We start from the raw sequence: 21437 nt of genomic DNA, 5'->3' as shown, positions 1-21437 counted from the left end.
TGGAAGAATGGGTGAAGAACTTGTGGATGCAGTTCCCATTCGTGCATTGGCTGCGTTTGTCTGCTGAGCAGATCTGCCATGGTGTTTTGTATGCCTGGGACGTGTTGTGCCAGGAGAAAGATTTTTTGTGGAATTGCCCATCTCCATATGCTCTGCGCTAAGCGGGAGAGCTGGGGAGAGTGTGTCCCCCCTGTTTTTGAATGTAATACATTGCAGTCATATTGTCTGTGCGAATTAGGACTGCTTTGGCTGAAATTTGTTTCTGAAACGATTTCAGGGCTAGAAAGATCGCCAATAACTCCAGATGGTTGATGTGGAGTAACCTCTGTTGTGGCGTCCATAGACCTTGTACTGTGAGGTGTAATAGATGCGCTCCCCAGCCGGAGAGCGATGCGTCCGTTGTTAGAATCACCTGAGGAACCGGGTCGAGGAACGGTCGCCCTTTGGAAAGGTTTGTGGTGTTCCACCACTGCAGAGACCGATGAGTGCGGCCGTCCACCAACACCAGATCCGTCAGCTGACCCTGGGCCTGGTTCCACTGGCGTGCTAGGCACTCTTGGAGTGGACGCATGTGAAGTCTTGCATGTGGCACTATGAAAATGCAAGACGCCATCATCCCTATTAGTTTCATGAACACTCTTGCTGGGAGAGAGTGCTGAAGAAGGAACTTTTGGCGCAGGGCTTGCTTGCTTGCGATCCTGGCTGAGTTGGGATAGGCTATAGCTTTTGAGGTGTCTATAGTGGCACCGAGGTATTGCTTTGTGTGAGACGGTATCAATTGGGACTTTTGGTGATTCACCGTAAAGCCTAGCTGGTGAAGTAGTTGTATGGTAGTGTTTGTATTTTGTACACACTGGTGGTAGGACGCGGCTTTTATGAGCCAGTCGTCCAGGTAGGGGAAGACGTGAATGTTTTGTCTTCGGAGGTGTGCTGCCACTACTGCCAGGCATTTGGTAAACACCCGTGGTGCGGTTGTGACCCCGAAGGGGAGAACCTTGAACTGATAATGTTTGCCGTCCACCACAAATCGGAGGTTCTTTCTGTGAGCAGGGTGTATTGGGATATGAAAGTATGCGTCTTTCAGGTCCAGTGTAGTGAGAAAGTCGCCCTGATGGAGGAGTGGGAGAACTTGCTGAAGAGTTACCATATGAAAATGTTCTGAATGGATGTATGCATTTAGAGGCCGGAGGTCTAGAATGGGCCGTAGGGTCTCGTCTTTCTTCGGTATGAGAAAGTACAGAGAGTAGACCCCTAGATTTTGCTGATCGACGGGTACCTGCTCTATCGCGTGTTTTTGCAGGAGGGAAGAGTACCTCTTGTTTCAGAAGTGTGGTATGTTCTTGGGACATCGCATGGTGTCTGGGTGGAATATTTGGGGGGGTAGAGGTTAGTTCCAGACAGTATCCTGACCGAATAATTTGGGTTACCCATTTGTCTGATGTTATGAACTCCCAGTTTTGAAGGAAGTGTTGTAGTCTGCCCCCGACCGGAGTGGAATGGTCTGGGGGAGCGGGGGAAAGTCATTGTGTGGGCGGTGTGGCAGAACGGGCGGTGTTGGTTTTGCCCCTGCCTTTATTATTGTTTCCCCGATATCCACCTCTTCGGTAGCCCTTTGAGAAGGTATTTTGAGGAGGGGACTTGTAGGAAGTGGAGGCGTTATCGGAAGAGTAACCTCTGCCAGAGCCTCGAAAGGAGGAACGGCGAAAGGAGCATCTAGGGGTTTGTGATTGCAGGGCTCCCATAGACTTCGCCGTATCTGTATCCTTCTTCATTTTTTCCAGGGCTTCGTCTACTTTTGGGCCAAATAAGTATTGCTGGTCAAAAAGGGTGGTTTAATATAGATGCTTGGACCTCTGGTTTAAAGCCTGAATTTCTGAGCCAGGCGTGACGGCGAAGCAGGACACTGGTGTTTATAGCTCTGGACGCCGTGTCTGCTGCGTCAAGTGCACATTTAATAGAGGTGTTGGTAATAATCTTTCCCTCTTGTATAAGCTCATGAGCTTTATTCTTATATTTGTCCGGGAGATGCTGCATGAGAGCCTCCAGCTTATCATAGTGCGCTCTATCGTACCTTGCTAGCAGCGCCTGCGTGTTGGCGATGCGCCACATATTGGCAGCTTGCGAAGCAGTGCGTTTGCCTGACGCATCTAAAAGCTTGGACTCCTTATCAGGTGGTGGAGCCTCACCAGATGACTGAGAGTTGGAGCGCTTCCTAGCTGTGGAAACCACTAGTGAGTCTAGGGGCGTAGATCCTTTAATATATACAGGATCCGTGGGGGCTGCCTTGTACTTCTTTTCTATTCTGGGGTTTAAGACCCTAGCTCTAACGGGGTCTTTGAAAACCTCTGTGGCATGCTTGGTCACCCCTTTAAGCATGGGTAATATAGCGGTGGATTTATCTGCTATGTCAAATGTGTCAAGTAGGAAGTCTTCCTCAACTGGATCACTGTGTAATTCCACCCCATGGTAATGTGCCGCCCGTTGTAAGAGGTGGTGGAACCCCAGGGAGTCCTCTGGTGGAGACGGCCTGGATGGATAGAGATCATCCTGAGGCACATCTGGGACATCGGGATTGTGATAATCCTCCTATGGGTCAGGTGTTCCCGGAGGAGTGGGGTCCTGCGGGGCATCTGTGGGATCATAGAATGGATCTCCGTGGTCATCAGGGTCTGGAGACGGGGTTGGAGACAGATGAGGCAAGGGTGGAGAAGGTGGGGGCGGAGATGGAGGGGGTGGAGGAGGGGGAGGGGGTGGAGGAGGGGGAGGGGGTGGAGGAGGTGGAGGAGGAAGAGGAGGAGGTGGAGGTGGTGGGGAGGGTACTCTGAACGGGGATGTGGCAGAGTCCTTCCGTTTTGGTGGTGGAGGAGGAGCTGGCTTGTCCAAAAGTCTTTTCTTGGAAGACAAAATTAAATGTCCAGTCCTGGGATCCTTAGTTAAAGTCTTTTGAAGAGGATCTTGTGTGAAAAGCTCCTCCGGCACCGATTCCTCCATTGGTGCCGATGTTTTCGGAACCGAAGGCTTCGTCGGTTTATCCGCGCCGTGCTTTCTCGGGGTGTCCGATTTTTTGGTCGGCGCCGAGGCAGGCTTCGACACGGAAGCGTCGGTGCCGAGGGATTTGTGTTTGGTCGGCACCGATGGCTTCGGAACGGAACTTGTTTTCTTCGGCGCCGAAGAATGTTTGTCGGCGCCGCTAGGAGGCTGGCTCGAGCCCGAGCCGCCAGGAGACTTGTGATGCTTTTTCACCGGGCCCGAAGGTGGGGTGATGGAAGCAGTATGCTTGGTTTTCCCTAGGCCCGGAGGCGAAGGGGTAACCGGAGTCTCTTTCGGTATGGGCGCGGGAGGGGGAGGGGGTAGAGTACCCACGACCCTCTGCGCCGGTGTGATCTTCTCCAAGTCGGAGTCGTCGGCCTCGGAAGCGCGGACGACATCTTCCTCCCGCTCGGTGTGCTGCTGTCCCGAAGCTCCGGTGTCTTCTCCGAAGATGTCAGGTGGAGCCGAGGTCGATGAGTGCGCCATGGTGCGTTGAGCTCGTCGATCCCGAATAGTCTTTTTCGATCGAAAAGACTTGCAGGCGGGGCAGTCTCGGGCCTCGTGTTCGGGAGAGAGGCAGAGGTTGCACACCTGATGGAGGTCGGTGTGGGGAAATTTAGACCCACATTTTGGGCACTTCTTGAAGGGAGTCCTTTCCATCGGCCGAGACCGGAGTCGAGATAGGCCCGAAGGCCGCTGCCGATGTCTGGAATCGAAGAAGTGCCGAAGAGAGAGATGAAGAAGTCGATTCCGTCTAAAGAATCTCGATGGACGAGGATTTTTCGTCGAAGGTCGAACTGGAAAGGTTCGAAGCCGGAGCACGAAGTACTACATCCGAGCCCGATGGCGGAAAAAAACAATCTGAGGATGGAGCCGAAGCCCATGCGCAGTACGGACCGAAGGAGGAGTCACCGAACTCGTGACTTCCAAAGACTGTCCAAGAAGAAAAACAAACTGCAAACATCCGGGCCCAACACCAGATGGCGATCTATGCAAAAGTGTATAATCTGCAGCTCATATGCCTCGAACCAAATGTTTCATAAATAGATGAAAAAATATACTATTAAAATGATTTCAAAAGGAACAGGGTGAAAGTGGTGTAGTTTCATTTAAATACTTGTATGACTTGTCGCTGAATGACTTGTCGCTGAAGAATACAACTCAAAAAGTGTAATATTCAGAGGTGAACAATGTAAAAACAAGAAATTTGACCATTTAATTTCAAACAAAAGCATATTTTGAAATGTTACAATACTGGTGTTGCACATTTTGCCTTTAATAGGCAAGCTTTAAAGTCGCTGCCTTTACTAGTGATTTGAACAAAAGCCCACAATCTGAAACGAAACTAACAGATATTCCAGTAGATCTCCAACAAATTTCAACTTCTAAGTTCCTGAGATGCATTCCAACAGTCTGCTACCAACTTCTGTAGGAAACATAAGGATTGTCGAACTACTGAACCATCTAACAAATCAGGCAGAAAACGAATGATTCCCGCCATGGATGTTTTTTGTTCAATGCAGTGTAATCTATGTTGTGTTCATGGCAAGAGCCAGCTTTAGCTGTTTGCCAAGCTTTTCCTACTTTCCACTAACAGTGCAAGATTTAACCAGTAGTTCGGTCAAAAGCATCTGATGTACAGGAAAGCAGTCTGCGGCTCTGAATGAGAGCACAGCCACACAGAGTGCTATTTCTCTTACTGTTGGATGTTCACAAGATTCAGCCAATATGCAAAGTGACTATCCCGGGGGCTAATGAAAGACATCAGTCGATAAGCGCATTGTCAAGTACTTTCCGGGCGGAAAAGAATGCTTGGAGAACAAAATATTTGAGCCCGTAATTATGTGGAAGGTGAGATTGAGAACCAATGCTTATATCTACCAAAGGACGATAAAATAATTGCCTTTTGAGGCTTCGATCAAATCAGAGGAGAAACAGAAGGCTATACAAGAAGGTGAACGTGATAAAGTTTACAAATAAAGGTTTTGGAGGGAGAGCATCTGCTTACCTTTATGCCCTGAGGAAGTGGTTGTCATAATACATACCATGAAACACGTCGGCTGTATTCTTTTGACTAACTTTATTCTTTTGACTATAATAAAATTTGGAAGGGGATCCCGTCATGGTTAAAAGATGTATTTTTATTTTTAGAATGGACCTCCATTATCATGAATTAAACGTTATTTATATTGTATTAATCTAATGTTTTCAATGAATTAACACATGTTGTATAAATAAAAGAATTATAAACTTCTTCAAAAGGTAAAGGTTTAGTGGGTTTTTACCCATACGAGCACTCCTTCTGCCCCCCAAACTACAGAAATCATTTCTATTTAAAAAACTTTTGTAAACGAGACTGCGGTATCACTCACAAGGACATGCATAAATAAAAGAATAGAACTATCAGGATCCAAAGTGTGAAAATTACCAAAGCAGGAGACTAATAATAATCCATAGTACCACCCCCTGCACCCGAGAAGCATGAACTGTCAAAAAATTAAAAAGCACAAAAAGGTGAATCCGACCTCAAGCAATCCATATGCACCCTGATGGTGCTGTGAAGTTGATTTATTATGGACAGCTTAGTGTTAGCTTGTCTGATGACAGCCAGCCCTGTAAGTAAGTAGGAGAAAATAAGGGCTTGTCAGTGACCGTTCAGCAGGAAAGTCTTGGACAAAAGGATGGTGGGAAAAAAAAAAAAAAAGTCGATGGAGGTTCTGCCTGGAAAACCATTTCAGAGGCAGTTGGTTGCATGCTAATGAGCAGATCCCGTAGCCTTGTATCGTAACTGCATTTATATAGCGTTTACTACCCTGTGATGAGGCACTGAAGCACTTTACGCCAGGCAGCATGCTCCAGAGTCAAAGGTTAGTGGTTAATCAAGTGTTTATTGGTTATAGTTTTGTGCTCTCAAGAAAACGATTCCATGCATTTACTCCAGTTTCTTTGTAATCGATTCAATTAATAGGAGTTTGGTGTAATCGTTCGTGAGGAGGTGGGGGGAGGAGTATATGAGTTCATGCAGATGGTTGGTGGGATTAATACAAAGATGATTAGGTTGCAGGTATGACTTTCAAAGAACAAGTTATATTATTTTTTAGGGTATACAGAGAAGGTTTTTTCAAGCAGGATGCAATTTGAGAAAGCAAAACTATAGGAATAAACAGAATTTGTATGCAGGATAGTGATATATTAGGTACTTTAATAGGCAGTAGAATCAGGCAAACAGTCCATCCACTGGTAGGCTTCCACTAGTTCACTGCTACGTTAGGGAAATCTAATCAGCTCAAGGGTTTGAAGCGGAGGTTTTGGCTGGAGGAATACATAGGGAAATATTGAAAGCTTTAGACTGTGCTTGAAGGAATCAGTAACTTCATGATCAGTAAGTTGAGAGAATATACAGGGTAAATAATGCAAGCACAGAAAAGGAGATTCTGCAAATGCTGGAGCCAAAGTCGTATGATGCTCACCCTTAAAATTTGCCTAACAGTATTAATTAGAAGAGCAATGTGAGATATATTTGGATACCCCTGATTTAGTACAGTACAAAAAGGGGTGATGACAGCCTCCCAGACAGTGGAAGTTCATGGGGGGGGGGGGGGGGGGGGGTAGGAAGATAGCCCACAGCAGTCTCACTGTCCAAGTCTCTGAGATTATTTTTTCTTTGGAGACCCTCAAGCACACAGTCACAATCTGTGGTGTATATCATCTCTGCTAAGTGTGGTTTGGTGGCGTCATCATCAGGTCTCTCACTGGAGTGTCCCGTTCACCAAGTGACTTCGTAACCTCCACCAGGAGGGAGACTGTCAGGATGTCGAGAGTGGTAAGTGAATTAAAAGTATCTCCTATCTTATAGGTAAATCATTATTTGGAGAAGAAAGGAATATGATAGGAATAAGCCTAATAACAGACACTGTGTTAGGTGGACAGAGTTCTCACAGAGCATTGTAATTTTTTGAGGCTGTTCCTATCTGGAGACAGCACCACTATTCCCTGCTCTGACAAGCTGCACTTAACACAGGCCAACCAGAGGAGGACACTTGAAGGACCGAATCAAACCGGTTCTGTAGCATACATCAAAGGATGCACTCTCAGTGGAGCTCTGTGGAGCTCGATTGTGGCCTGGCCTGTCTATTAAGAGTGGAGCCAATTAAGTAATGCTGTCGTGCCAGCAAGTGCATGCAGAATCAATGAGGCTCTGTGAGCTTCTTGCAGTACCAGATATGCTCTGATCTCATAAGCAGAACCAATGAGGTCTAGCGAACAAGCGATTATGGAACCTAGAATATATAATGGATCAAAGATAAATAACACTTTACAACGTGGGTCTGCATCGCAACACAATAGGCTAACTACTAATGTTAATTCAAAAACCTTAGGGCAGAGGGAAGGCACATTAGCGGTCCCCCCTTGTCAAGTCACAAATGCCCCTCTGGGCAGTACTCTGTATTAGCCTGTAAAGGGGGAAGTAGCGACTGCTAATATCGCAGGGTGAGATCTAATTTGAGAAGAATAAATATAACAGGGTACAGTTTTCATGTATAAAGGCAAATGGAAGAGGAAAATAATTACTTTGCTGTAAGGAACATGCTACTTACCAGTATGCATCTGTTCTTGGCATGTAGAGCTGCAGATGTATACACTGTGCATAGATCGCCATCTGGTGTTGGGCCCGGATGTTTGCAGTTTGTTTTTCCTCTTGGAAAGTCTTTGGAAGTCACGAGGCCGGTGACTCCTCCTTTGGTTCGTATTGCGCATGGTCTTCGGCTCCATCCTCAGATTGTTTTTCGCCAGCAGGGAAAGATGGAGCGTAGTAATAACAGTAAAGAAACCCATGTGTGTTGTATCTAAATAAGATAGACTGGAACGGATACAGGTAGCCGGGGAGGCAGGTGGGCATGTATAGATCTGCAGCTCTACATGCCAAGAACAGATGCATACTGGTAAGTAGCATATTCCGTTCGAGGCATATGAGCTGCAGATTATACACTGTGCATAGACTATATAGCAGTACCCAACCCTAGCGGCGACCACCGGCATCCGTTGCAGTTGTTTGGAACAGTGTTTTTAGTACAGCCTGGCCCACACTAGCTTGTTGCTTGGTTTGCACATCTACACAGTAATGTTTTGTGAAAGTGTGCGGTGTTGACCATGTCGCTGCTTTGCAGATGTCATCTAATGGTATGTTCCCTAGAAAAGCCATAGAAGCCCCTATCTTCCTTGTAGAGTGGGCTTTAGGGGGAACAGATAGCGTTCGTTTTGCTTTGTGGTAGCAAATCTGTATGCATTTTACAATCCACCTAGCTATCCCTGATTTAGAAATAGGGTTGCCTTTATGTGGTGGAGAGAAAGAGACAAATAGCTGTTTGGTTTCCCTGAAAGGTTGTGTTCTTTGGATGTAGTAAAGTAAGGCCCTTTTAACATCCAGTGTGTGTAAAGCCCTTTCCGCAACGGTTTGAGGTTGTGAGAAAAAGACTGGTAATTCTACAGACTGATTCAGATGGAAGGGAGAAATGACTTTGGGTAGGAATTTTGGGTTAGTGCGGAGTACAACCGTGTTCTGATGCATTTGGAGAAAAGGTTCCTGTATAGTGGGTGCTTGTATTTCACTAACCCTTCTAAGGGAACTGATGGCCACTAGAAAAGCTGTTTTCCAGGTGAGAAATTGCAGCTCACATTTATGTAATGGTTCAAAAGGCGGTCCCATTAGTTTTGTGAGAACTATATTTAAGTTCCAGACAGGGGAGGGTGGTACTCTGGGTGGAATTACTCTTTTGAGGCCTTCCATAAAGGCTTTGATGGCAGGCACCCTGAAAAGTGATAGGTGCTGCCTGTTCTGTAAGTAAGCAGCAATTGCTGTGAGGTGTAACCGAATGGATGTATATGCTAGGTTACACCTTTGTAGATGGAGCAAGTAACATATGATGTGCTGTATGGACACATTTAGAGGGTTGATTGTGTTGTTATGGCAGTAAACAACAAATCTTTTCCACTTTGCAGCATAGCATGCCCTAGTAGTAGGGCGTCTAGCTTCTCTGATAATATTCATGCAATCAGGGGGAAGGTTAAGGTATCCGAATTCTAGGACCTCAGGAGCCAGATCGCAAGGTTGAGCTGCGCTGGGTGCCTGATCTCTCCATGGTTCTGGGTCAGGAGGCATGGTGAGAGGTGTAACTTTTGGTGTGGTACTACCGAGAGTTCCAGTAGTGTGGTGTACCACGGTTGTCTGGCCCATGTTGGAGCTACCAGGATGAGCGTGAGGGAATGCTGCTGTAGCTTTCGCACCACTAATGGAATTAGTGGGAGGTGGAAAAGCATATGCAAATTTGTCTGACCAGTTCATCCATATCGCATTGCCTTTGGACAATGGGTGTTGATATCTGGCGGCGAAGCTGGGGCATTTTTTATTTTCGTGGGTGGCGAAGAGGTCTATCTGAGGATGCCCCCACTTCTGAAAGAACGGGTGAAGAACCTGTGGGTGAAGTTCCCATTCGTGGATCTGTTGCGTTTGTCTGCTGAGCAGATCTGCCACGGTGTTTTGGACTCCTGGGACGTGTTGGGCTAGGAGAAAGATTTTCTGTGGAATTGCCCATCTCCATATGCTCTGTGCTAATTGAGAGAGCTGTGGAGAGTGTGTGCCCCCCTGTTTTTGAATGTAGTACATGGCAGTCATGTTGTCTGTGCGAATGAGGACTGCCTTGCCTGAAATCTGCATATGGAAGGATTTTAGGGCTAGAAAGATTGCCAGTAACTCCAAATGGTTGATGTGGAGTAACTTCTGTTGCGGCGTCCATGTGCCCTGCACTGTGAGATGTAACAGATGAGCTCCCCAGCCGGAGAGCGATGCGTCTGTTAGGATTATTTGTGGAACCGGGTCCAGGAAAGGTCGACCTTTGGAAAGGTTTGTGGTGTTCCACCACTGTAGAGAGCGATGGCTGCGACCGTCCACCAACACCAGATCTGTCAGTTGCCCCTGGGCCTGGTTCCACTGGCACGCTAAGCACTCTTGGAGTGGACGCATCTGGAGTCTTGCATGAGGCACTATGAAAATGCAAGAGGCCATCATCCCTATCAGTTGCATAAACACTCTTGCTGGGAGAGAGTGTTGAAGTATGAATTTTTGACGCAGAGCCTGTATGTTTGCAATCCTGGCAGGATTGGGATAGGCTATGGCTGTGTTTTGTGTGTGATGGTATCAGGTGGGACTTTTGGTGGTTCACCGTGAAACCTAGCTGGTGAAGTAGTTGGATTGTAGCGGCGGTGTGGTGCACACATTGGTCGTAGGACGTGGCTTTTATTAGCCAGTCGTCCAAATATGGGAAGACGTGAATGTGCTGTCTTCTGAGGTGTGCCGCCACTACTGCTAGGCACTTGGTGAATACCCTTGGTGCTGTTGTGACCCCGAACTGGAGCACATTGAACTGGTAGTGTTGCCCGTCCACTACAAATCAGAGGTACTTTCTGTGAGCATGGTGTACTGGGATGTGAAAGTATGCGTCTTTCAAGTCCAGTGTGGTGAGAAAGTCGTTCTGGGAGAGGAGTGGAAGAACCTGTTGAAGGGTTACCATGTGAAAATGGTCTGAATGTATGTAAGTGTTTAGAGGTCTGAGATCTAGAATAGGTCGTAGAGTCTCGTCTCTTTTTGGAATCAGAAAGTACAGGGAGTAGTACATTTTGCTGATTGATGGGGACTTGCTCTATGGCTTGTTTTTGCAGGAGGGAGATTACCTCCTGTTTTAGTAACGTGGCATGTCCTTGAGACATTGGGCGTTGCCTGGGTGGAATGTTTGGGGGGGGGGGGTAGATGTTAATTCTAGGCAGTACCCTGAATGAATAATTTGGGTCACCCATCTGTCTGAGGTGATGGTCTCCCAGACGTGAAGGAAATTTTGTATTCTGCCCCCGACCGGAGTGGGATGGTCTGGAGGGAGCGGGGGAAAGTCATTGGGTAGGCGGTGTGGCAGAGCGGGCGGTATTTGTTTTGCCTCTGCCTTTATTATTATTGCCTCTGTAGCCGCCTCTTTGATAACCCCTTGTGAAGGTGGACTGAGGAGGGGATTTGTAGGACGTGGATGCGCTATCTGAGGAGTAGCCTCTACCCGTGCACCGAAAGGAAGAGCGGCGAAAGGAGCGCCTAGGAGTGTGTGACTGTAGGGCTCCCATGGATATCGCCGTATCAGTGTCTTTCTTCATCTTCGAGGGCTTCGTCAACTTTTGGACCAAATAAATGTTGTTGATCAAATGGGTGGTTCAATATGGAGGCTTGCACCTCAGGTTTAAAGCCTGAAACTCTAAGCCAGGCGTGGCGACGGAGGAGGACACTGGTGTTTATGGCCCTGGAGGCTGCATCTGCCGCATCTAGGGCACAGCGTATAGAGGGATTAGTTATAGTTTTTCCCTCTTGGATCAATTCATTAGCCCTATTTCTGTATTTTTCAGGGAGATGGTGCATGATTGTTTCTAGCTCATCATAATGCGCTCTGTCGTATCTGGCCAATAGCGTTTGAGTGTTGGCGATACGCCATATATTGGCGGCTTGTGACGCAGTGCGCTTCCCCGACGCGTCTAGGAGCTTGGACTCTTTGTCAGGTGGTGGTGCTTCGCCTGAGAATTTGATCTCTTCCTAGCTGTAGATACCACTAAGGAATCCAGTGGTGCAGGGCCTTTAATTTATGCAGGATCTGTGGGGGCGGCTTTATATTTTTTCTCTATACGTGTGTTTAGGACCCTAGCCCTGACTGGGTCTTTAAAAACCTCTGGTGCATGTTTGATTACTCCTTTTAGCATAGGTAGTATAGCAGTTGACCTATGTGCAGTATCGAAGGTGTCTAGGAGAAAATCTTCCTCCACAGGGTCAGTATGTAGCTCTACCCCGTGATAATGTACCGCCCTCTGTAGTAGGTGGTGAAAACCTAACGAGTCTTCTGGTGAGGATGGCCTGGATGGATAAAGGTCATCCTGTGGGACATCTGGGATGTCCGGATTGTTATAGTCATCCCATGGGTCTGGGGATCCAGTAGGGGTGGGGTCTTGTGGCACATCTGCTGGATCGTAGTAAGGGTCCCCTTGATCATCATGGTCAGGAGACAGGGTCGGAGAGCGATGAGGCAGGGGTGGAGAAGGTGGAAGTGGGGAGAGTGGGGAGGGTGGAGGGGGTGGAGGAGGTGGGGAAGGCACTCTGAAAGGGGAGGTAGCAGCGTCCTTCCTCTTTGGAAGTGGAGGTGGAGCTGGTTTGTCCAAATGTCTCTTTTTTGAAGGCAGTGTCAAATGTCCAGTGTCTTTTGCAGAGGATCCGCTGTGAATAGTTCTTGCGACACTGGTTGTTCGGTCGGCGCCGAGGTTTTCGGGGCAGACGGCTTTTTAGGCTTGTCTGTGCTGTGCTTTTTTGGGACCTCCGATTTTTTGTTCGGTGTCGAAAGAGGCTTCAGCACGGGAGTGTCGGCGCCGAGGGCCTTATGATGTTTGGTCGGCACCGAGAGGGCGGGTTTCGACACCGAGGGCTTTGGTGCTGAGCTCGGTGTGGAGGTGGAGGCCGATTTTTTCTTCGGTGCCGAAGGGTGTTTTTCGGCACCGCTGGTGGGCTGGCTCGAGCCCGAGCTGCCGGAAGGCTTAATAGGCTTCTTTACCGGGCCCGAAGGTGGGGTGTTAGAAGCAGTGTCCTTGGTCTTGCCTAGGCTCTAAGGCGAAGGCGTGACCGAAGCCTTTTTGAGTATCGGCGTGGGTGTGGAAGGGGGTATAGTACTCACGACCCTCTGCGCCGGGGTGATGTCATCCACATCTGAGTCGTCGGCCTCGGAAGCACGGACGAGGTCGTCGTCATCTTCTTCGATGTGCTGCTGTCCCGGAGCTGCGACGTCGTCCCCGAAGATGTCGACTGGAGCGGAGGTCGAGGAGTGCGCCATGTTGCGTCTAGCCCTTCGATCTCGAAAAGTCGTTTTCGATCTAAAAGACTTGTAGGCGGGACAGTCTCGAGCCTCGTGTTCAGGGGAGAGGCAGAGGTTGCACACCTCATGAAGATCGGTGTGGGGGAATTTGGACCTACATCGAGGGCCCTTCTTGAAGGGAGTTCTTTCCATCAGCCGAGACCGGAGCCGGGATAGGCCCGAAGGCCGCCGTGGACTGGAATCGAAGAAGTGTCGAAGAGAAGGTGATTAAGAAGATTTATTATCTGAAGAATCTCGATGAGCGAGGATTTTGCGTCGACCGTTGAACTGGAAAAGTTCGGAACCGGAGCGCTAAGTATTACATCCGAGCCCGATGGCGGAAAAAAAAAATCTGAGGATGGAGCCGAAGCCCATGCGCAATACGAACCAAAGGAGGAGTCACCGACCTCGTGACTTCCAAAGACTTTCCAAGAGGAAAAACAAACTGCAAACATCCGGGCCCAACACCAGATGGCGATCTATGCACAGTGTATAATCTGCAGCTCATATGCCTCAAACATACAGTTCTGTATCTAGATTCCAAGTTGCATTCTTGGAATCTTGGGTACATATATGGCCCAGCAGACTAAAACTAAAGCCACCTATTTACAAATGCAGTGCATCCTCATCATTTAGGCTCTTTCTTTCAATGACTAGATCTTACACTACACAAGTGGAGGTAATTTTAGATTCTAACAGCACATGTAAAAAGATTGTTCGACTCCCTAAAGGAGGATGAGAGGCATGTAAATTATAAAAAGTTGGAGTCATGTAGTTACAGCGAAGTATCTTTTTTCTATTCCCCTGACAAGGTGTGGCAATGAGGTCTCACTAAAACAGAGCAGCGTCTTTAACACTACTGTGATGAAGTGGGAGGCTGCAGCATTCTCCAGATTGTGGTTTTCACTGCTTAATTGTAAAGGTATTTTATTAATACCACACTCCACATGGCACTTCTCTTTTTGCATTTCGGAAACTATTGTAAAGTTTGAGTTATTTGACTGGAAGACCCTAAAGGTCGTTTTTCTTTGCACACGCCCCCTTAATATAGGTCTTGAAAAAACAAGATGGCTACTTCATGAGCAGAATTTAAGAAGATTTTTAAGGTATTTGGTGGCCCTAAACACTCACCAAATAATAATAGACCGAGATATTCATCTAAACCAGGTTAGACAGTTGCTAGTATTGGTTTTTCGCCCATCTACCTTTGTGTAAAGAATAATGCACAATACAAACTTTAAAAGTGTATACAGGAATCTAATTGACAGATGTATCCCATCCATCAGAGTTCCTTAGCAATAAGCAACATATAAGCAAAACATTAGCTTTTTACGTTACTACAGACCACGCCTGGATCTAAGGTAATCTAATTTACTTTTCTTACAATGAATCGCATGTTAACATGTGCTTTAGACTCGTGTATTTTTACATAGTTCTCACATGCAATTTTTTCTTATGTGTAATGCATCAGTGTTCATTTTACAACTTATATTATCGGGTAGTGGTATTGTGTTAGGCAAATGGCGCTACACAGGAAAGTGACACAGATATTAATGTGGAAAATTCCATCTTGTCTTTGGTGCTGCAGGGAGAGGAGAACAACTAAACTCCCCAAAACGGTAGCCTAAGCTACCCCCAAAACGTTAAAGAAAACACCCCAGCACACAATATGTTGTCACAGGAATTATCTGAACGTGCAAAATGTAAGCACAAATTTGAACATAGAGTAAGTAGTTCTTTTTTCTTTTAATCCTTGAGTCTTTAAAACAGCCTTTCACAACAGCCGACACGTGTTTCGTTGCTTAACAAGGGAAATCAACCCGCAACTTTATGAAGGCTGCACAGAAACAGATAAACAGTCAATGTATCATACGATACATTCACAAATGTACACAATGTATCTATAATTTCAATTACTGTGTAGCAAAAAGAAAAAGGGAAAGTTTGGTGACTATACAAGAAAAAGCACAAGGTGTGAGATCCTGAGATCTCTTGATATTGCCCCGTTTGGAAAGGATATGAAAATATATATCCCACAAGCCAAATGCGAATTTACACCTTACGACCACTCTGCCCAAATTCACCACGACTTCAGTTTAATTGATTAAAGTCCCCCCCACGTGTGATTCACCTTTCTCTCCATACATACTTCGGCATAAGAGATATATATTTTCATATCCTTTCCAAATGGGGCAATATCAGGAGATCTCAGGGTCTCACACCATGTGCTTTCTCTTGTATAGTCACCAAACTTTGCCTTTTTCTTTTTGCTTCACAATAATTGAAATTAGAGACAACAAGGAGAGGAGAAAAAGAGTAGGCGAATATCCTTGACCAAACCATCCACAGTACATTGCCCAGGGACTGTGCATGTGGTTACCTGGAGGTGAAATTTTGGTATTTTGCAGGAGTAATAAAGAGGTCAATGGTTGGGGTGCCCAACTAATGAAAGTACTTTTGGATTACTTGTGGGTCGATTCTCACTCATAGTTTTGTTGATGTGCCCTGCTGAGCAGGTTCCCAAAGTTGTTGTACACCCCTTGCAAGAAAAAAAGCCTGGGAACGGCTGAAGAAAACTGACCTTTTTGAGAATTAGAAAGTAAAGGCAGTGCACAGCTTGGCCTCACTGGTGTATAGGCACCAAGACTATAGCATCCTGGGATGTTGAGGTGTGTGGTGTGGAACGTGAATGAGTAGCCTTGCCCTACTACCACACAGCGCTCACTGATTGGAGATTGGAAGGAAATTCCCTAGCCTCCACCGACTGGGTGGATGTTTAAGCAGTGGAAGGGAGAGTTAGCTAATCATGGCAATTCATTGTTTAGAGGATTCCCCTGTTGGAGCCTCCTCTAACTTTGTCCCTGGTTGTTACCCTTTTATCATCCCCGGCGAAACCTCTGCCTGTGAAAGTCCTGAAAGGCATGCTACTGGCGCTTTTCACCTTGGGCCTGACTGGGTGGAGTGGCTTCGGCTGTGCCTCTGAACTGCTGTCTCACAGAACTGTGGCTGGGAGAGCACTCACAGACGTAGCTGTCTCAGGTCTTTTTTAATTTGCTCTAACATCTAGTCTGCCTGAGGGTTAAAGAGATGCTCCCTATCAAAGGGAAGGTTGAGATCGTGCTCTTATGCCTTTTTTCTGGGTTTGTTTGCGTGTGTATGAAGAGAAGTCTCTGCTTGGCATCAGGAACTTCCAGCAGTGGTAGAAAGACAGGAGCCTCAGTTGTGCCCTGGCGTCGAAGGTGCCAGTCTGGCAGCTGCTTTCGGCAGAAATTTCGTCACTGATCTCAGGTACAAGGGAGGATGCTTAATGCCTAGGACCAGAGGAAGCACTGCCTGCCAGCGTGGCTCAACACTTTTGAGTGACAGCTTGGAAGGGGTCTAAGACTACTCTCAATGTCATCCTGTACCTGGTGTCGGAGCCAGAACCAAAGGTTGTTGACTTTTAGGACTTGGCACCGGGATCACTGCCCAAGAACCACAGTGGTCTGCCTAAGCCAGGGTATGCTATCGGGGTTTTGATTTCAATACCTGGTTTTGATAAAGTGCCTCTTTTGACATGGTTAGCCCTCACCTTTTGCCTGGACACTGATGTGGTTTCGATTGTAGTGCACAGGGTCCCTGCCAATCAGGGCCCCTATGCCAGTGCTTGTTCCCTAAAAAAACTATTCCCCAATTGGACTTTCAAGGCCCCTATATGTCCCTAGTACAAGGTAAGTGGGTACCAAGGGCATTGGGACTGAAGAGGTTTCCCTAGGGACCCCTCACCTAGGACATGCAGAATGCCACTGCAGCATGCATGGACTGATGCAGACAAAATGACAAAGTCGACATGGCACACTACCTGTGTACCATGCCAGCTAGCACAGCCTAAGATATAGGTAAGTCACCCCTTTAGCAGGTTTTCCAAGCCCTAAGGCATGGTGCACTATATCCCAGGTGTGGGCATATCTGCATGAGAAGATATGCCTGTGAGGAGGACGAGTACGGTGCGGACTGGAGGCAGCAGTCAGACGAGCAAGCCCCTACCATCCCGCCGACGACAGCGAGCGGGCTGGCTGCGATCGGAGTTCACGGGGAGGACCCAGTGACGTCGGGGAGGAGCAGGTGACGTCAGCGGATGGGGATATCCCAGGAAGCAGACGCGGTGAGGCGCGGAAGCCGAATCGAGGGAGAGAGGAGAAAGAGAAGGCGGAAGCGAGCGGAACAACGAGGAGCACCAGTGACGACAACTGTACACTGCGAGAACCCGGCGGGCTGCTGCAGAGTATAGACGCCCCGGGTCCCTACGCCACGGCCCTGGAGACGGGTCGTGGCCCAAGGCGACTACCGCTCCGGGGGTCATTCTGGTGGGGTTGGTGGGGAAGCACTGAGCAGTGAGGCGCACGGGTGACTGATTTGAGCACACACCACTCCCTCACGATCCTTTTTCCCTGGTGACGGTAGCACTAGACAGTAGGAAACCCCGAGAGCCCAATAGTAATCCCGACCTGTTTTTTTTCTTTCCTCCCCCGGACCCAAGCGAGAAAAGAAACAGCAGCCCATAGTCCAGAAGAGGTCCTCCGTCCTGGAAGGGAGAGAGAAGACCCCTGAAGAAGAAACAAGGAGAGGACATTATCCCTGTTGCCTTGTGTTTTGTTTTGTTCTTTGCTTCTGCGACAAGTGTCCTCGCAGTACTGTGGTTGTGTTCATGACACTCTCTCGAGGAGGACCTACAATGGAGTCATAAATAAAAAGCCAACTCCTCACCCTACGAGTGCGTCCTGTGGTCCCTCCCTTATTTCCGTTTCGGTCACCCCATATCCTACAATGCCCCTACAATAATGGGGCTTATTCCTTAATATTGTAAGTGCCAGTGAAGCCATAGAGAGTACATGGGCTGGAAACTCGACAAAGTTCCACAGCACCATGATGGCTTCACTGAACATAGGAGTGTTTGGTACCAAACTACTCCTCACGATAAACCCACCCTGATGCCAGTGTGAGATTTATTGTAACATACCCTGTGGGCACCTCAGAGGTGCTCGTGAAAACCTACCAAACCTGGTGTGGTCACAGACTGGCCTTAGGCAGCTTGCCACACACAGACATGTTTCTGGACCCCTGGGTGGAGAATCTCTGTTCTCCGGGAGCAGAAACAATGCACATCCTGGGCAGAGGTGTCATACCTCCTACCCCAGGATGGGCCCAGTGCTCGAAGGGGAAGCTTCAAAGGCCTGCTGGCTTTGTAATCGGAACCCCAGCCTCTGCTGCTAGCAGCAGATGGCAGCCTCTGGTTTACACCCCCACTTTGGACGGGAAAACGGACAGGAAAACTTAGAAAGGCTAGGCGGTGTGCTCCTCTTTGCCAACTCCAACCAACAGGTGGAGAAGGTGAAGTTAAGCACACTTTTCAGTCCCCTCCATCTTGAAGCTGTGGGGACTCCTCCAATCAGGGCTAGGTCTATTGCCCCCTCCCACAGGAGGGTGGCATGATAGTGGGTGTAGTCATACAAGGTATTGTGCCGTTGGTCCTACCTACTACTCCCCTAAAATGTACTCTAAATTTAGTAGGCTCCCCCAGGCCTAAAAGTTAGTTACTTGCGACCTACAAAAAAGAATGAAGAAGTCTCCGTGCAATGAAGCCTGAAGACGATGACTGACTTGGCCCCAGCCCTACCGGAGTGTCTCCAGCTTCCAAGACCCTGCAAGAAGACGACGTCTGTCCTGCAGCCAGCAACTTCCAGAAACCCAAGGAAGACCGCTTGAAATTTGACAAAGACCAAAACTCCTGAGGACAGCGATTCTGTCCCCAAGAGTCCAACACAAAGGACTCCGCTGCCCTGCGGATCCCAGAGTCCTGCCCACTCTGCACCAGGTGCCTACGCCTATGTCCAGGTGGCCCGACGTACCAGAACAGGTTCCCCAGCAATCCTGACCTCAAGTCCAGCTTTGGATTACCCCTCCTGGACTCCACGACGATGCCTGCTTCCTGAATCCAGAGGCTCCTCCTGACCTCGACCAGCTCTGGTAAGACTGACATCTAAAGGCACCCCTGCACTAGACACCCCTGCACCTTGGTGAGCTTAATCGATGGTGTGCCCTACAACCCACCAACATCTCTACTTACCTCTGCTGCCGTTGGTCTTCCTCCTGCAACCATAGGTGCGATGCCTTACAGCCAGGATGTTGAATGCAAAATCTCCACTGAAAAGCATTGGGCGTCTGATGCTGAATTTGCACGCTGCTCATGGTGTATGCTTGGTGCTGCTTCGTGGCCCGCCTATGCCTGACTCAACCTCCAAAGTTTGGCCCCTGCAACTGATCTAGTTACCTGCAAACACATTGGACCGAACTCAGATTTTGATTTTGACCTCTGCACCCAGCCGCCCCTGTGCCGCAGAAGGTGCAGTTTTGGTACTCACCTGACCCTTGCTGAACTTTGGTCCCGAAGACTAGAAATGTAAGCGTTGTACTTGCCTGTTAAACTGTATTATTGTTTTACTCCATAGGATAAGATTGAACTGTTCCGAAATTGCACAGTGTCGACTTTTTAAAGTGGAAAGTATTTTTAGTTAAAAACGAACTTACCTTATTGCGAAGATCTTTGTCTTAAAATAACATACATACAAAGCTTATTTTTATAAAATTGGTGTTGATCTCCTTTTTGAGTCATGTGTCCATTATTGGTCAATGTTGTGCAATAAATGTCTTAGACTCCTTTATGTTGGGCCTAAAACTGCTCGCCCACACTACCACTAATAGAGCACCTTGGATTATACATTGAGGCTTGCACACTTTTGGGGAACCCCTGGACTCTGTGCACAGTATAACCATCTAGTGGCATACCATATACAGAGCCAGATTCCTACACTGGTCTTTTGGTGTCAGACACGCACCTAGGCACGTGTCCTGGTGTGAGGGCCTGAAGGTTTCGTAGCCAGAACCTCAGCTTCATCATGCTCCTCATCACAATTGTTGGAGAGACTGTCTTGGGCTGGGCATGCCCTGTGCCGCTGAAAGGCCACCTCCTTCCTCACAATCGAAAGGGTGTTTCCCCCCCCCCCCCCCCCCCCCCAAACATGTTGGTGATCTCAAGAGAGGGTTGTGGCTGCATCATATGATGTGCCCAGGATTTGGATCTCGCTCTCCTTCTGTGGAACCCGATCATTTACTTGCACCAGAAAGCAAGGCACAAGTTGCAGGAGAGGTTGTACTGGTCATGGGAGAGACAAGCGGTGCAAAACCTGTGGTGGTATGGCCACTGTTATTTGGTGTTGGAAGGGAGTATGTTCAATAGCACCCTACGCTAGACATTCTCCAACACAACAACCAGAATTTTGACAAAGGTGTGGACCAGTGGTCAGTGCTGAAGTTCAGGTTGTTTGGCACCGAAGGTCGTCACCTGTGAGTTGCAGAGGAAGTGGTACTGGAAGAAGGTTAGCAGGTTGTCTTCAGAGTTATTGGTCATGCAGTGTTGAAAAGGTTGTCCCGGAAAGTCTACAAGAACACATTAATCTCGGAGCTTGTCTCAAAGAGTCCAAACTCGATGGCAGAGGTAAACAACCTAAGGTGGAGTCCGTTTCCTTTGTGCATTGTGGACAATGAAAGTAATAACACTTTGGACATCACACCTTGTTTTTGTTTGAAGAAGTCATAGTCAGAAGACTTCTTCAAGCAAAAAAAAGTTGTGTCCGGGTTTAACACTAGATGGTAGGAATATGCAGAGGATATGTATCCACAGCCACACATGATGCAAAAGCATCTTACAGAGAGCAGCTGAAAACACCCCAAGACACAACTATTGTGCAAGGCCAAAATGTAACCAAAAAACAACAACAAGCCGTTGGAGAGTACATCAAGAGAAAGCAGCCACTCAGATTTATGACTAAAGATGACTGTAGTGGGGAGAGTGAGATTAAGTCTGGCATGTGAGTTGAGGCCTTTGCACTGGATAGGGCAGTGCATGAGATCACAACTTCCTGCTATGGTACTATTCACTGTTGTGGTACCTGCTCAGCTCTAGCTTTTAGGAAAATCCACTTCAGTTATTAATCACAATTTCTCAGCAAGGCAAAAAGCGAATATAAATAATTAGTGCACAGTCATAAGATCCTTACCAAGTGAAGTAAACTGTCTGTGAAGTGCCAGACGGGACTGCAGCCGTATCTTAAGCAGCTTCATGGTCATCTCCATGTGATTGGCGCTCAAAGAGTTATCAGCTGCTAGAACTGGCTAAAAATGACAGGCGAGAAAGGGGTTGGGGGAGGCAGTAAAAGAATTGCAAAGACTGTCGCCACCGCCTTTAATGGCATACATTTCATCACCCACTGTGCAGTTTTTATAGCTTAACTCCAAAAAAATAGGGAGAGGTGCCCTTCTACCACAAACAGGACAGGGTCTCAAAGTTAATCAGAACAAATAGGAATCCCTTTTGTTACACACACATTAATTCACACCATTCAGAACTCTATTTCTAGCTTTTATTCTTTTATCGATAAATGTATA

The 21437-nt window shown here is 47.6% G+C and overlaps 1 protein-coding gene across 2 annotated transcripts in view; it reads right to left on the bottom strand.

Moving 5' to 3' along the window:
• The window catches only part of THOC5 (THO complex subunit 5), a 332064-nt gene that overhangs the window by 66458 nt on the left and 244169 nt on the right, over positions 1 to 21437 (bottom strand). For both annotated transcript variants that reach the window (XM_085636167.1, XM_085636168.1), the window contains exon 15: positions 21050 to 21164. In XM_085636167.1, the coding sequence (XP_085492293.1) occupies positions 21050 to 21164 (115 nt within the window). The remainder of the gene's footprint in view (positions 1 to 21049; positions 21165 to 21437) is intronic.

This window comes from Triturus cristatus, chromosome 11, assembly GCF_964204655.1.
Source record: "Triturus cristatus chromosome 11, aTriCri1.1, whole genome shotgun sequence".
Taxonomy (NCBI): domain Eukaryota; kingdom Metazoa; phylum Chordata; class Amphibia; order Caudata; family Salamandridae; genus Triturus; species Triturus cristatus.
This window is presented reverse-complemented; position numbering and strand designations above follow the sequence as displayed.